The sequence below is a fragment of the Tripterygium wilfordii genome, chromosome 8, assembly GCF_013401445.1.
Source record: "Tripterygium wilfordii isolate XIE 37 chromosome 8, ASM1340144v1, whole genome shotgun sequence".
Taxonomy (NCBI): Eukaryota; Viridiplantae; Streptophyta; class Magnoliopsida; order Celastrales; family Celastraceae; genus Tripterygium; species Tripterygium wilfordii.
Window position 1 is genome coordinate 10,951,295 of NC_052239.1, and position 16,716 is coordinate 10,968,010.

Sequence of the window (16,716 nt, forward strand, 5' to 3'; positions counted from 1 at the left end):
TAGTTGGTTTACAAATCTCACTGCTTTTTATCCCAATTATCTCAAATGCTACGAAGGATACACGGTTTCATACGGATAGTGTGGCATATACTAGCCAATTGATAGGGTGATAGCTAAGCATGAATATGAAGTATGTGAGAAACAATCCAAAGTATGCAGAAAGTATTGAAAATTGGAAAGCAAGTTCATCTTATAATAACTTCAATTATTGCTTCTGCAGTATTGTAACTCAGAAACATTCAATTATTGCTTCTGCAATACTGTGACTAAGAAACATGCTGATCCCAGACACATAAAAGAGAGCTAATTCTGAAAAAAAAAAAAAAAAAACTAATGCTTTGCTACTGAAAAATGAAGAATTACGACATACAGCAAGACTACAGAGTACACACACTGTCGTTTCTTCAGCAAGTTCCAGACTAACAAAGAATTAAATTGGCATTGAACATTTCTTTTGGGAGTGTCCTAGCAAATGACAACGACCACATTGGACAACTCTCTTTGGGCGTTTGAAGTTCTCTAGACGTAGAACCTTCTTTTTGGGCCTCCCCGGTGGTCGGCGAGTTTTGGGTGGGCTTATCACAAGATCAGCCTTGGCACCTCCACCCTCGGTTCCCTCGCCGGGTTCATTCCAGAGACTTTTATCTGGAATATGATTTATCATTTGCGAATAGGTTTCCCGATAACTTGCCACCGTGAAACAAGGCTCGGCAAATAGATGGGCATTCTGTCCACAAGAAATAAGTGCTGCAGCCGCGTGTGCACAAGGTAAACCATAAATCTGCCAACGACGACATGAGCATTCACGACTTCGTATGTCCACGATATTTGTGCGTTCAGTTGACACAATCTCAAATTCAACTTCATTAGCACGAAGTACCTGATAACATCGAGCATCAGCAATTGCCTCTAAAATCCTCTTCTCAGCTGATGGTACAAGAATTGAGGCCATCCTCATGCACACTTCCCGGCGCTCATGAAACCAAGATGTCAACTGATCACGAATATGCTCCATCATCTGCACAATAGGTAGTTCATGACATTCAAGAGCCCAGTTATACAACAATTCTGTTACCCCCAGCATAAAATGGCCATATCGTACACCCTCAAAATATGCAACAGCCCAAAGTTGATGAGGGAAATGTTGAAACCATGGTATCACATCTTGTGAAATTTCAATCATCTCAGATATCTTGCCCTCAAATTCTGCAGCTGTAAGGGCATAAACAGCACTCCAGAAAATATTCACCAACTTCGTATTCTTGAAAGTATCACGGAAATTTTCACTAACATAACGCAGACAAAAACCATGACAAGCACTTGGAAAATGTGTTTCTACAGCCTCTACAATGCCTTTGTGTCTTTCAGATAGTATTGTAAGTCTAGGCATGTTATCAGTGTTGACTCCAAGAAGCTTCCGCAACTCCGACATGAACCACATCCAATTTTCATCACTTTCCACATCAACAATAGCAACTGCAAGGGGAAATAGTGCGTCATCTGCATCAACAGCTGCTGCACAAAGTATTGAACCCAAGTATTTTCCTTTAAGATTAGCTCTATCAAGTTCCAAGAGAGGCCGGCAAGCATTTATAAACCCATATATAGATGCACGATAAGAAATGAAAAGGCGCTGGAAACAATTTTCTTGTCCTATAGCAAAAACAGAAGCAATGCTTCCTGGGTTGGTTTTCCTTATTTGCTCACAGTATGCAGGAAGAAGGCGATATCCTTCTTCGAAAGTTCCATGTAGTGCTGCCATGCTGCGCTCCTTCCCACGCCATGCTTGCATATAAGACACAGAAACTCCATGCTGATCACGAATATCTTGCAGGATCTCTTTCGGCTTATATTGTGGATTTTCGCGAATACGTGCTTCTACAGATCTAGCAACCCAGCCAACCGATGCTTGCTGATGATGGAGATTGCGAACACCTTCGCATGTATGCTCCCCATGAAGAGTTCTAATTGAGAAGGTTGGAACTCCAGGGCACTTCGCAACATGAACACGCCATGGACAACCTTCTTTAGAACATTTGGCAATAAAACGGCTACGATCTGATTTTACTATCCGTAGATCAAAATGCAATGCTATAGCAATATCCTTCAGTGTTCTTCTGCAAGTTTCAACATCAGGAAATTCTTGCCCAATAACTAAAGAAGGGTCAGATAGAGTAACAGAAAGATCATTTGTGATTAAAGAATGATCAGCCATGAACCCACCAAAACAAGGAGCAGCGACTTCACCAGATTCAGTGGATTGCACCCATAGCGTATACAGGTTAATTCTTCAAGAATGCAATGCTTCGGACTCAGCCACGACATAAAACCTCCAGTCGAATATAGTTACTACAAAAGAGTACAAAAAAAATAATTTATATAATATAAAAAAAAATCACAAAGATTTATCCGTGAAAAGTGACGTAGGACAAGATTGGTTGTTATTTACTTCATAACTAGGACTTTCTATTTCAATTAGGATTTAGACTTTAGAGTTTTAAATAGGATTTTTTTAATTTCTTCTATTTCAAATAGGATTTAGTTTATTTTATTTATTATATATATATATATATTTAGAATAGGAATCCTTTTTATATTGCGAATAGGAATATAAATAGGATTATAGCCTCCATTAGAGACATAACTTGATTTAATAAAATTTTAGTGAATTTTCTCTTTTCATGATGGATTCCAATTTCCTTTCACTTAAATGTTGATTTAGCCTTATTTAACCTTTTCCTGTGCGTCAGAATGACAACAGAAATTCAGTCCCACCAAATGAAAACATTAAAAATTACCACCAACATTGAAACCGAACGAACCTTTTAACTTATAGAACAACATTAGTGCCCGTAAATTCCTTTATGCAGTCTTTGGAATCCTAATTAGTTTAACCATTAGAAGGACACTCATAAACCTCTATGAGAAAATGAATCTGTAAGAGTCATATGCCTCAAACTTTTTGGTAAGATTAAAAAAATAGAAAAATAATATGAATTCAATGAAGACACAATCACTAGACGTCTATAAAATCAATTCTATGCTATTAGCATCATTGAAAGAAAACTAACACAACTAAATAAGAAACAAGCATCTTGGCATGTAATGTTACTACAAAGATGGGCAAACATTAAGGAGTCAAAGAAATGAGTTGAACCCCATAGGCAACCAGGTGAAGTATAATTATTAGGTAGTATCCTGGTTTGGCAGTTAGATTCGTGCCGATTAACTGTTAGGTCTTCCTCTTGGAACAAACATAAAAGTGACAAAGATTTGAATAAGTTTCAAAAGAATCTTTAGAGCTGGAAGAGACGCCTTCTTTCTGGGAAAGAAAGTGCAAGCACCTAATCCATTGAAAATAATAAGTAAACACACTTACAATCCTAGTCCAAATCCAATGTATTAGCTTACTATGTCTCTGTTTTCCAGGACGGCCTCCCATTAGCAGGCGTTCGGAAGACTTTCAAACTAGAATCTTCTGGGGTAATGACAGAAAGCTTTAGAAATATCATTCGGTAAAATGGGAGAAAGTAAAGCAACTGAGCACTTATAGGTAAATGGCATGGAGGTTCTCTAAGGGAAAAAAAGGTTCGTCTCGCTGAAGCACAATATCAAGGGAAAAGGGATGCATGGGTAGTGGGCATGTGGGGAAGATTGGACAGCTATGAGAAGAATCGACTCTCATGTTTTAACTATGGTTGGAAAGGGGAAAAGAGTGGATCTTGGAGTGGCATGGCTCTCTGAAGGATCACTTCTTGGATTTGCTTGTTTAGCAGTTTAGGCACGAGAAAAAAAGGCAAAGGCAGTTGGTAATTGTTAATTTGAAATGGTGTGGTTATTTAGAATGTGTCCTTTAACAAAAAGGCCATGGATTGAGAGCTTGATGTATTTAATGAGTTTTCCGAGCCATGTTTACTGTTAATTTTCAACCTTAAGACTAATATGCACTACCTCCCTCACACTTCATGAGAGTTCTTCCTAAACTGGTGGTTGCGGAAAAGGCCCATTACTATAAAGCACTATATAACTTCAAACCTCAATCTTTACAATGCAAACCTCAAGCACCACATCACCCTAAGGGACAGACATGATAATTTAACTCTACATATTTTTCGAATCCCCAGAATCTTGATAAGGAGCTACTCACCCTAATCTCCCAGAATGGATTCCTGCACAAGCATTCCCTACTACTTCTAGCCACCACCATCAACACATACAACATGGATTTTCTCGTCAGACACATTCACACTCCCAAAAGCGTGTGTGATTCATAGAAATGCTAATCCTTTTGCAGCCACCGACAGAAACTACGGCTACAGGTACAGCTGCTCTTCTCTTAACACATATCGGAATAATTTTTCTTTTAAAAAAAAGCTAAATTTCCCAATTCGAAAATTCATGCATCTCTCATCACAGTTGCCTCAAACTCATTAATTCCCTAGGTATATTTGCGTTTCTGTTGAATTCCAAATTAAATACATAAAACAAAGATTTTTACGAGTTCGAATGGCGAATAATAAAGACAAAGAGGGAGCAGCTCAAATGCGAGAGAAGGAAGTAAAATACAGTCAAGGGTAAAAGAGAAAATACCTGATGGAATATGAAAAGAGCTAAGAAACCCGTCGCTGGAGCACGCGCAGAACCGACCGGAGGATAAGAGCGAGGTTGTGGGTACAGTGTGAGAGAGGTTAGATCTGAATAGAGAGATTAAGACAAAGAAAACTGAGTACGAGGAAGAGAGTAGGCGAGCGAGAAGAATGGGAGGACGATGAGAGGCGTCGGAGAAGAAGAATAAGGACCGAGAGGAACCAAAACAAAACAAAATTTACATTTTTTATTTTAATTGTTTTCTAATTTTAATTTTTTTTTTCATTAGCACTCTTTCGTCCAAAATTAATTAATAGTGGAGAATGGGATGTATTCTAATTGGTCAGGTTGTCTATCCAGACCTTGAAGTTCAGGATTTTGTTCTCATCCGGGATTGAGATTTGGGTAGTTTATATCCGTTGTGACGGCCTTCATACTTCTCGTGTATAGCATATGAACCTTTAAAAAAAAAAATAATCAATAATGATCGAGTTAACTTGAATAATTTTTTATTTTTTGTAATTAGATCCCATTTTGCTCTTTTGGCAAATTTTAATCATTATCCATCCGAGACTTTATATAAAATCTTGGGTAACATGAATTTATGAGACCACAACTCTCCTTTTCTATCTGAATTTGGGTCCGGCTACTACAAACGTAAGTCAATAAACCAACAAAATCTCTGGTAGTCTTCTAGAAATGTAACATTTTTTTTACTTTCATGGATTTTGACATCTTGTTTGTAAGTGAGGGGATAGAAAGGTTTAAAATTTTAAGTGTTTAAAAAAGGTTTTAATTTACTTAAATATCAATCCTAGAATACACCTCCACAATCCTTTAATTTGGAGATATGAGAAAACACAATCATGAGTTGGTTTGGCTTCCCTACACTCCATATTTTTCAAAACTAGTGTTTTTTTTTTTAATACTATCAAGTGCTCATCTACAATGACAAATAATCTCAAGCACTCCAAATCTTTCACCTTCACTCTCTTCCAATGTTGATGTGTGGGTCCATTGAGGAAAGGAGAGAGAAAAATATACGAGGATGTTACAAGGTGTCAAGTTTTGTATAGGTCCACATTTACCTCTCAAGTGACTCTTGATATATCAAGTGCCCACTAAATTTAACATGGATATAATAGTTCATTTTGATCCACTGTGCACATCTCACACTTGAAACAAGTGTTTCAAAAGCACCTCCAACCCTATTTTCAAGAGCCCATTGGAGTTGTCCCCAACTTCCTAGACTCCAAAAGCACCTCCAACCCCTCCTCCCAAAGGAGTCATTATGAAAGCCCAGTAGTATTTCTACTCTAATTATCCATCCATATTTGCTTTCACTCCATATTAAATCAAAACATTACTAGTTTCAAAGGAAGCAAGAGACTTGTGCACAAGAGGTCTTTAACTTTTTCATCATAGTCAAACGTGTGGTCCAGTAGTACCGTTGTAGAGGTACAACTTAAATGTCACACATTCAATTGCTGGAAACAATCTTTCCACGTATTATTTGATAGAGTACTATCTAAGTATATACTGTTTGTCACTGAACTCATCCACAACGAGAGTGTTGTGCACGGGGAGTTGTTTACCCTTTTTACCATTCCAAACAAAGCATGCAACTAATGGCACCAAAAGATCTGATAATTTGCAGATCACAAATTAGTCTTCACATTCAACTCAAATGCCATAGCAGATAAGGAAATGCTACCAAACTGAGATAGCAAATCTTTTGAAGCATGTCTAAATTAAGAAGCAGAATGAACAGCAATAAATGTCTAAACATACTCTATATTCTTAACTGAAACAGGTAGAAGACTCAGAACCAGAAAGACTAATACAACCTAATAAACTATTTGGTTGGTGGAATGGCTGCATACTGTCTGTCCACTACCTCAATGAGTTTGTTAGCTATAGCATTGGCATACACATAAGAACCCTCACATATCTGCAAAAAACATTAAACCCACATCATCAATGGAGAAATTTCTGTATGTAATGTAGCAAATGGAGGAATTAGTTTATGCCTGTACCTTGGTGTTGAAGAGAAAACTGTAATAATCACCAATATGGCCTCCTGCAACATGGTGAATGTCCAGCTGAAGCTCATCAAGGACCTTGGACACCAACAACAAGCAATTGATCTTTCCCTGAACAAGCTTGATTGTGACCTCATCATCAATGATACAAACATCGACCTCCGTCTCTCTGAATTTTCTCTGAAGCCTGGAGCTTCTTAAGAACCCATCACCAGCAAGAGGCTTCATGTTACAGCTCTCTACATAACCAGCGGGATCGTCTTCGGTCTTGTGCCTCTTGGTCCTCTCTCTGCTACATCTCTTCTTCTCTACTAGTAACTTGAGCTCATTGACAGTTCTTACAAGCACTTTGATATACTCAATTGCATCTCCCACGACCGATGCTCGATCAACCTTGTTCCCACCAGTCAATCAACAGATTGAATTGATCAGGAAAGTACATCCTTGGTTTTTCATATTTAAGAATGAAAATTAGGAGGTAGAAAAGTGCAAGCATACCTTAGTTGGGTTGGGAACCAAGCTCCTCAAGGCAGTGTACTTGTGGTTCAGGATTTCTCTCCTATCGCGTTCAGTGACGACGTTTTTCTTTCCAGTTGCTCCCCTTCGCTTACCTACACAAGGCATTTCCCCTGCATTGAACTCAAGAACCGAGCCGTCCCCTGTATCGTGCTGAACTCTCTGATCCTGATCAACCCCTGTTCCCCCAAACAATGAGCCAGGCAAACTGTAGCCGCCATGGGGTAGAGACTGAAACAACTCTGTGAACAACGGAGGCTGCAGATGGTATAGTGGGTCATATGACGATGCATTAGACAAGTGATGGAACAGGTTGAGGATTTCTGGGGTTTGAGTTTCTGGGATTGAAGACTGATTGTAATTGTTGTTGTGTTCAATTTGGAGCATTGGGTGGTCAGGATTGATGAAACCCATGTCTTGCATCTCAATTTCATGAACCCAGTTGGGGTTAGACTGATCATAAATCTGGTTCTGATTCTGGGTATTATGAATCTCATTGGAGAAGGCCAGTTGCTGTTGAAGGTGGATTTCAATGGCAGCAGCATCGGTATCAGTCACTGGTTGTGGTGGTGGTGGGAGGTGAGAAAACCCATCATCTGTAACTTGAGCCATGGTGTTGGGATCAAAGAAACCTATCTCCTCATACATTTTTTTGGACCTATTTGAGTCTTCCTGTCACTGCAAAACAAAAAGGGATCAATCAGAAAGTACACATGAAAAGCAATAAATCCAAATATGTAGAATAACCATTAACCAACTGCAAATGGTATACCAGCACACAAGATTGCAAGACCAAACCCAAGAAACCAAGATTCGGAAGGGAAGTTGGAGAACAGTCCAGAGAAAGAGAAAGCGACAGATGAAGGTTAGGGTTTTGAAATGCCTGTGTGTATGTGTGTGTGTGTGTATATATATATATATACGTACAGACTGTCAAGGGGAAGAGGAGGAGAAGAAAGAGCAAAGACTGGAAATTTGTTTGGATGAGTACTTGATTCCTTCTTTCTCCTTTTGCATTCTGCAACAGCAAAGGAGGTTGTTACTAAGATTCCCACCAGTGGACCCCACTCTTATCTGCCCTTCCGTACTCTTCATGATCCTCCCTGCTCATTATTCATTATTTTCACTTTTGCCATTCTTTCTATTTCACAATATATATATAGGTCCATAAATCATGTAGACATTAATTGTAAACAAAAGAACAATTTTTTATTTTTTATTTTATGAAGAACCCATTCAAGAGTCCGCCCACCCCTCTATACTAAACTTCGAAGATAGCGGTATGTCCCAATACATATCTCAGTTCAGTCATAAATATAATCTCAAGCACAGAATTGAATTCGACACGAATGCTTAACCCACACATATCAAGATTTGTCTAACCACCCAGGCTACTCTGCAAGGACCGATAGATGACAAATTGGGTTTGATTAATTATTAAACATTTTTGTGATAATATTATGAAATTATGTATAACACATGAATGGAGATGATTCAGGATTCTGCAAACAAGGGTTGTTGACTGAGATAGTGAAGTTGAAGGTCGTGAGTTTAAGTTGCATGGACGTTTCCATTATCGCAATTTGCGAGATATATCCTTATTTAGCTCAGCGTGTGCAAATATCACCCTATGTTGTCTTTTTACATTGGGTTTCAACTCAGGTCTCAACTGGTCTCTGTGGATTATGGGTGACATTCTCTCATACTAGATTATTAACTCATAAAGCCATAACAGATTATTAACAGTCAATGTCAGGGACGGCTTGATATGGCTTTTCTCTGCCAATTCTTGCTCATACTAATTATACTCACAATCATCTTTATTTGACTGCTTCAAAAGCTTTGTCTTTGTACCTTCATATGCACATGCACAACCAACAAAAAAATTTAAAAAAAGAAGAAAAGAGCTAGATTGTGTAGGATCACTATGCAAGAAATAATTTTTTTTTTTTCTAATACAGGGAAAGGGGATTGGGGAGGCTTGAACTCGAGAGTTCTATAAAATACCACAAATATGAGTGTCATATGAGTTATTCATGATTCTCAAGAAATATTTGTTGATAACCAACTCTTTGTCTAAAAAACACTGGTCAAGTTTAGAGATATCGTGTGAGTTAATCCTAATTAGTTTGTTATTATAATTAAACAAAATAGAGAGTTTAATTTGGGTTGTTGATGTAGTTTCATGGAGGAATATTCAATAAAAGAATTAATAATTGGGTTTCTTGTCGGAAGATAAGGCAGCAATCACTTAAGACCACTTCTCTTGGCTTAAAATTGGACATTTTTTAGGAGGCAAACTAGGTGTGTTCTTCAAAATCTTCAATTATATCGGCTTTATTGCCGTTCACAATAAAAATTGTATCCAAGCCCAAGTCCACAAGCATCCTTAAACCCTAGCAATACACAGTCAGCCTACAAAGTTTGAGCCCATTTGGTTAACATATAGGAATTCATGAATCATGAACCTCACCATCACCTTCAATTGAACCACACCCTGGAGTTTTCTTCATCTTTCTTTGTCTCATTACCTTCCTCCTATATATGTTTGACATGATAATGTATGCACCATGACACCCATCTCTCAACCGTTTCGCGATAGCCTAGTCTCTCCGAACTTAGAACGTACGGCGTCCGAGGTCGAGAGTTCGAATCAACCAACTATGATATTTTCTTGTGAATTCTTGGTTCTGTGGGCTTATCCCACTTCCATGTCCCGACCAAGCTAGTGCACACCAACAAAGGTTACTTCATATGGCTCTATCTATGCCCATCCTAGGCATCTCAGAGAAGAGGCTCAATGCCCTCTTAGCTTCGCCATGCATTGCCAGCCCAACAATCATGGCAGTATATGCATACACATCTCTGTGTTTCATGTCATGGAAGACTTTGAAGGCCTGGTCAATACTTCCACACTTGGCATACATGTCCACCCATCTGCTCTCCCAACATCAATTTTGTCAATATAGGCATGAACCCACTTCCCCAACTCAAGCATTCCAAAACTAGAACATGAAATTAAAACAGCAACCAGAGACATTATGGTTTCCAGTGGTAGTTTTAGGGAGCTTGTATTTTGGTTTCATTTTTCACAAAACAACATAATGAGGTTCTTCATTCAACCTAGAAGAGTATGGAGAAAAAGAAAAGTGATTCTGTTTATCATAGCATTTACGTTTATTCTTCTTCTATTTGGTTTCATACATGTAATACTATCTCCATATATGCAGTTCATGTTGTCTTTTGTATTCAACCAAACACTTTTTTTTTCAACAAAATAGAACAAAAAAAATCATGCAAACAGGGATAGATGTCATATGCAAAACTTTTGTTTTGCTTCATAACTTATTCCTATGCGAATTTATCAAAAGTAAACTATTCAAGTCCTCCTAATCTCAAGCCTGAGATTTGAGAAGAGAAGATAGTAGCTAACCAACACTATCTCTGCATTTTGCGATGAGTGAATAAGATGGTTTTAGCATGAGGAATCCTTCACGATCCACTGTCACATTGAATGCTCCTTCTATTTCTAATCGAGCGCTTGTAGAAGCTCATGAATTTTGCAATAAACTCTGTTCCAAAAAGATGCAACTTCACGTTATTATATAACAAAAATGTCCCTTTAACTTAATATTGAATCTTGTTAATCATTGGTATTTGGTCAACGATGTAAAAAGATCATCCATCTTCTTGATGTGTTCTAAAATATTTTAGTACAATATTTTTGTCACACAAAACTGACCGTATTTTCTAATCTGTTGTTACTAAAAATGCAAAGGAAAATTGGATGGAGATTTGGATTCTTTACCTTCAATTCTCATAAAATGATGAATTTTCTTTCTCATGTGGTTTCTGCCACTTTCAAACGTGTGACCATTGTTTTTCTGTATACAAAAGACGATGAAGTGAATTCACCACTCATTCTCTTATGCGAATGCAGAAAATTCATGTGTTTGTGTGTGTCTGTATGTACATGAATATGAACAGAAAGAAACTCAATTAAAAAGGAATCAAGAAGGTGAGTTTTGTGATCATACACTGTATTCTTGATACAAATTTTTTAGTCCAAGCTTTAACTGCTCATCCAAGTGCTTGTTCAGTTCTTCCACCAGTGACTGCATATGCATTTGATTAATTGATAGAAAAGGTTAAAAAAATTTCAACTGAAACCATTGGAGCATGATAATTAATGACTAGTATAAACCAAGGCCAAAGTTGTATTACCTTGAAGATATAATCATTAGATACATCATGCTCTACAAGATTTTGAAGCTTCCCTCGAATCATATATAGCCTATGAACAAATTGATATCCTATTTTTAATTTTTCTTACAAGGAACCTTCCTTTATCATATCTATGAATTCATTTCCCAACACAAGCAGCATGAATCATCAATTGAAGATAAAGACTTCTTACTGTTTCGGGCTCTGCTCTTCCACTATATCCTTGGCAATGGTAGCGATATCATCTTCCCACCCAGTCAAAATTTCTTGATCTTCCACGAATGAATAGCTGTGTTGTTGCACCAACCCATAAAATGTTAATGACTTGAGTAATGTAAGGTAAACAGATTGCAAATTCAAATTTCTTACCAAATTTTATAATACAAAGAATGTATGTCTGGAAATATTATGTACCTCATGCATTGATGAGATTTAATTACTCCTTGCTATGAGATTGTAATTTAGCCAATTCAACAACACAGCATATAAGGATTAAAAAAAGGCATGCTTTATGAAGGACCTATATTAACCTTTTCTGCCAGGATGCCTCGAACGATCTGATGGCTTGACGGAGATTGTTCTTAGAGTTATTGGCAAACTTTTCAGCCAGTTGATAAGGCAAATCTATGCCTTCTTGTTTAGCAATATACTCCAAAACTTCTACAATCTGAACAAGTTTAAAGGAAAGCTAGTTAAAAGTCCTGGAAATGAATGGCGGGACTTCAAAATGAGGTTTTAAGAAAATTGTTCCCACCTCTTCCTTTGAAGGTGGAAAAAGGTGAACAACAGTGCAAAGGTTTTTAATTGGCTGAAGCTTTGAGACATCGGAGCAGCAAAAGAAAATCTTATTGGACCCTTTATACCTCTCTAAGACCCACCGCATATATAGTAAAGCATCTGTAGATAGCTTGTCTGCTTCATAGAGAATGATTGCTGCACAAAGTAAAAATTAGTCAAATAGAATGAAGCACTCATGTTATTAGTGTTAATAGAGCTATTTGAGACTAGTTGGATACTTCGGCAGCTATCACATTTGGATGGCAATGTCTTGTTGGATATCCTGCCATGCCTCTCTTTGATGAGTTCAACAATCACATGCTTCTCATAACCTTTGAGATCAGAAAGATTGACTTCTACATGCTTAGAAGATTTCTTCAAATGTACTCTAATACTACCTATTGCTTCCCCCTTTAAAAATGGAAAAAAGAAAGAAAGAAGTAATGTAACCGATTAGGTTCAATAAAGATCTCAAGAAGTTATTTAGCTACTGGATTAGTCCTTAATGTCTACTTTTGAAAGAGCGAGCTTTGACAGTTTGCCAACAACAGAAGATCTTTAGTGACGGTAAGTCAGTAGCATATACACTATTGGTGAGAATAAGAAGTAGAAATGTTAAGTGATTCAAATAACAAACAGCATGGTACAATGAGAAGTACCTTCAAGTCAAATGCCTTATATTCCTCCCTTGTCTGTCAAGCAAAAAACAATAACATTTGTGTCAATGAAGTAGTCTTGGTGATCGACGTGAGAAGAATAAAGAGCAGTACGGGATAATTTACTGTCTCTTCAAAACAAAATCAGTGTTTTTTGTATTCCAAGCAAAGAATATTATTTTGCTGATGATAAAATATAACAATACCTTGATTCTGTCGAGTCCAAAAGCTTCTCCAAGCATAGCCCTGATCATTGTTCTCTTCCCCACTCCTGGAGGTCCTTCTAAAATGAAATGACCATATTCTGTCTCTCTCGCCTATAATAACATCATCCAACCCAATTTCCTTTGATTCAGTTACATTAAGATTGAATAGCATCAAAAGGGAGGGGGGGGGGGAGTGAAATTGTCCATGAAACACCGTCTATCCCCTAAAATTTAAGCTTACGGGAAGAGCAACAATTTAATTATTATCTAAAACAAACTTACCAGGCTTTGCACTAGAATAGCTTTGTCTCTATTGCAGATGAAGTCTTTCAATGTTTTGGGTCTGTACTTATCTGCCCATACAAACTCCCTTCCAATACTCACCACCTTTTCAATATCTGTATCCTTCTTCTCATCATCGATGGCAACTCTTTCAGCTCGATCAGATGGTGATGCTTTTCGTTCTAGTGGTGGAAGTACTAGTGGTGCTGATTCACTCTCGCTCAATGGCTTCCCTTTGGCTTTTTTAGGAACAACCTTAACTTCCTTATTCACCTCCTTAATTGCAGAAGGTTTAGAACTACTTGATACTTCAGACGAAATTTTTGTTTCGGTATCACTTTTAGAGTAAAAAGAAGTCGTCCATTCCTGAACCTTACCCATGAAAGTAGAAAGTGAGCTGGAATTAGTAAGTGTAGTACCATGGCTTTCGCGTTCAGGACTTGAATGCTTCTCGCGATTGCTGATGAGTGAGAAATCAATAAGTCCTTTGTCATAAGGACTGCACTTTGAATTCTTTCCATTAACATTTGCATGAATAATGGCTTGCCTTATATTATGTGCCTCAAGACTCTCCTCTGTTACGCCCGAATCAATAGCAGTACTCTTTCTTGCAGGTCCGATCAGCTTGCTTATTCTTCCCCAACCGAGCCATTGAGAGGACTTGTAGCTGGCAGAGCAAGCTGAACGGACAGATATATTTACAGGAGCTGCAGTATTCAACAATGCTGCAAGGTTAGGATCAGATGAGCTGCGTCCGAGCCTTGGTGGTGGAATTGACATTGAGATTACAGGGGATAAAGGAGGATAAAAGATTGAGATGATGATGACTGTGAAGAGTTGAACTTTTCTGGAGTGTCCAACAACACAAACTCTTGGTAGGCCTCAGGCGATGCGGCCTATGATCAAGTTTTAAAAGGGCGTATGCCTGGCGTGTTGACGGAAACAACAATGGATTGGTTTTGTCACAACCTGGATTCGTCATTAGCTGTTGCTTAGCTAATTGATGACATCTTTTTACACACATGATACAAAATTTCATGTAGCTTTCAATCCAGTTTCCACGAATGGAATAAACGGAATCATTTAGCCCCAAAATAAAGGCTGAAATCAGAAAAACCAACAAACTGGAAGAACATTCTTGGGCGAGTAATGCAATTGAAAACAAACCCAACTGAATAGAACCAGCAATAATCTTGAGGCGCATTTTCACGAACAGATTGTGTGCACGGATATTTTAACTCCTTCAAAACCGAAAACTCTCAACTTCTAACATCCCCATCATTGATGTTAACATCAAAAATTCATATTGGTTTCATTCATTAGATCGGTACTCATCATCCAATTTAACTCTCCGCAAAGATCCAGGCTTTCGTTTCAATGAAACATAAGAACTTCATGAGAACAGTCGGTCGGACTGGGTGAAACCCAATGTACACAACCAAAGTGCTATAGAAATAGCTTTTGGTTCCCAAAAGCTCCTACAGAGACCCTCTTGGAGCAATCCAAGCATCATATCCAAGGAAATCGAAACTCCAACAGCGACAGAGTATCAACAGCTGCAAATTAGGCACACCGGGTCGGGTTTTTCAATACTCGGGTTGGCCTGTTTCTAACCCCGGCCTCGAGCTTGGCTCAATTTGCAAATGAGTCCGGCTCTGTTAGTTTTTTTCTCTAAAGTGGGCCACGGTTAGCCCTTGAAAAGTGATCTGCCACGTATGGGTTGGATTGGGACAGTCCAAATAGCTATGGCCCGATAGGATGAGAGTTTTCTCATAGCCCAAATCTTCTAACAAGACTAAGCCCAATTCCCGAACCTCGGTTATTGATCCGAGTTTCTTTATTCGGGGGCTCGCAAATCGCAATTCATTTAGAAATTGAATTTTTGAGATGTGATACATCATATCATATCACATTTTTATTTTTTATTTTAAAAATTTGTTTGATTTTTTCTCCATCAGTAAAGTGCATAATGCAAGGGTGATAAAATTATGTCCGGGGTCTGGATAACCGAGTTTGTTCGACCCGGATTAAACCAAGTTTGAACAAAGGTTATATGTCCAAACAAAATTTTTTCTGTCCAGTTTAAAACCAGGTCCGAGTCTAAACACATAAATCTTGTCCGGATCCTAACTCGGATTAGGTTATTGTCTTATTTACTTGTCTGGATTTAGACCAATTCGGGTTTGGTCAATTAAGTACGTTCGAAATTCAATTTAAGTTAGAATCCCGATAGATAAATACTTTATAAACACGTATTGTTTTCTGACCAATAATCAATTTTTTACCATCCCTGTATACTCTAAAGAATTGTGGAATCCCAAATCCAATTTTTGTACCTTGTATTACTATTTGAGTTCATGGATCCAATAAGAATAATTCATTCTCTCTCCAAACAAACTACAACAAACAGTATTTCGTAACAGATCGTGAAATTAATTTAATAGTAAGGAAAAAAAATCAATCACGGACAGCGTTGGTGCCATCTAGAGCAAGTTATTAGTTGGGTGCCCACCAGCGACAGTGTCAGAAGGCGGAGCTCCGCCAGCTGAACCTGTTGTCGTGGTGGTGGTGGCTTCGTGGTCGTCATAGATGGGGCCAGAGTCGGTACCAGCAGCATTACTGTGATGATTTGCATTTGGTTGCTGGTTTGTATGTTTTTCAACCTCCCTCTGCGCTCTTTCCCCGGCTTTAGAGACATGCAGCGCCATCGCAGCTTCTGCTTCTTTTGCCAGCCTAGCTTCGTGAGCGATATCCATCCTTGCTTTCGCCATTTCCTTCTCCGCCTGCATCAAATCATGATTAGGACCTTTCGTTACGCTCATTCTGATACTAATTATTTTAAGAAGGGTAAACATATAAGATAGGGGTAATGTAACGTTCGGTGATTGAAAGGGTTTGATCAGGTCCAACTCGATCATCAAATGTTCAAATGTTTCTATTCGAGAATCGAAAGTCGAATATTATTCCAATATGTATGTACACTCGGGCAGATTTTCCACTATTTGGACAGTCAAATCGCTAATGTGGCATAAAAAATCAATATAAGGAATTTGGTTGAATAGTGAGAAATCTGCCCTTTCACTTGTCCATAATGAGAACAATTTTCAACTTTGAGTTCCGAAATTGAAACGGGTGAACATTGGTGACCGAGTTGAAAATTGACATCTCTTTCAGCGACAAAAAATTGTATTACCCTATATAAGATGTGAAATAATTAACCTTCTCCTCGGCCTTGGCCTCGGCCTTGGCCTCAGCCTTGGCCTTGCGCATTTCGCTCATATCATGAAGCTTGTCCTTCACAGCCTGCATGGTTCCTCTCCCTCTTGATCAACTCTTAAAACTCCTAGAACTTTTTTTACTACAATACAAACAACCCTTGATGCTTCTCTCTCTAGCACTCATACTTTTATGTGTGCGTGTATATAT

At 38.2% G+C, this 16,716-nt stretch overlaps 3 protein-coding genes across 3 annotated transcripts; all 3 read right to left on the reverse strand.

Moving 5' to 3' along the window:
* Positions 1-167: 167 nt before the first annotated feature.
* LOC120004508 lies at positions 168-4,816 on the reverse strand. Its single transcript, XM_038853864.1, has 2 exons — positions 4,591-4,816; positions 168-2,349 (listed from the first exon to the last, which is right to left on the reverse strand). The coding sequence occupies exon 2, from the start codon at positions 2,213-2,215 to the stop codon at positions 431-433; it is 1,785 nt and encodes a 594-aa protein (XP_038709792.1). The 5' UTR covers positions 2,216-2,349; positions 4,591-4,816; the 3' UTR covers positions 168-430.
* A 1,442-nt stretch (positions 4,817-6,258) lies between these two features.
* Positions 6,259-8,119, reverse strand: LOC120004562 (transcription factor bHLH10-like). The gene is made up of 4 exons (XM_038853928.1): positions 7,918-8,119; positions 7,128-7,823; positions 6,624-7,022; positions 6,259-6,538 (listed from the first exon to the last, which is right to left on the reverse strand). The coding sequence occupies exons 2-4, from the start codon at positions 7,791-7,793 to the stop codon at positions 6,443-6,445; spliced, it is 1,161 nt and encodes a 386-aa protein (XP_038709856.1). The 5' UTR covers positions 7,794-7,823; positions 7,918-8,119; the 3' UTR covers positions 6,259-6,442.
* A 2,251-nt stretch (positions 8,120-10,370) lies between these two features.
* On the reverse strand, positions 10,371-14,902 carry LOC120003802 (replication factor C subunit 3-like). The gene is made up of 11 exons (XM_038852896.1): positions 13,291-14,902; positions 13,009-13,119; positions 12,806-12,838; positions 12,386-12,557; positions 12,124-12,302; positions 11,900-12,036; positions 11,563-11,658; positions 11,370-11,439; positions 11,183-11,260; positions 10,954-11,029; positions 10,371-10,717 (listed from the first exon to the last, which is right to left on the reverse strand). Exons 1-11 carry the CDS (start codon positions 14,068-14,070, stop codon positions 10,638-10,640), a joined length of 1,812 nt encoding a protein of 603 aa, XP_038708824.1. The 5' UTR covers positions 14,071-14,902; the 3' UTR covers positions 10,371-10,637.
* Between the last annotated feature and the right edge of the window lie 1,814 nt (positions 14,903-16,716).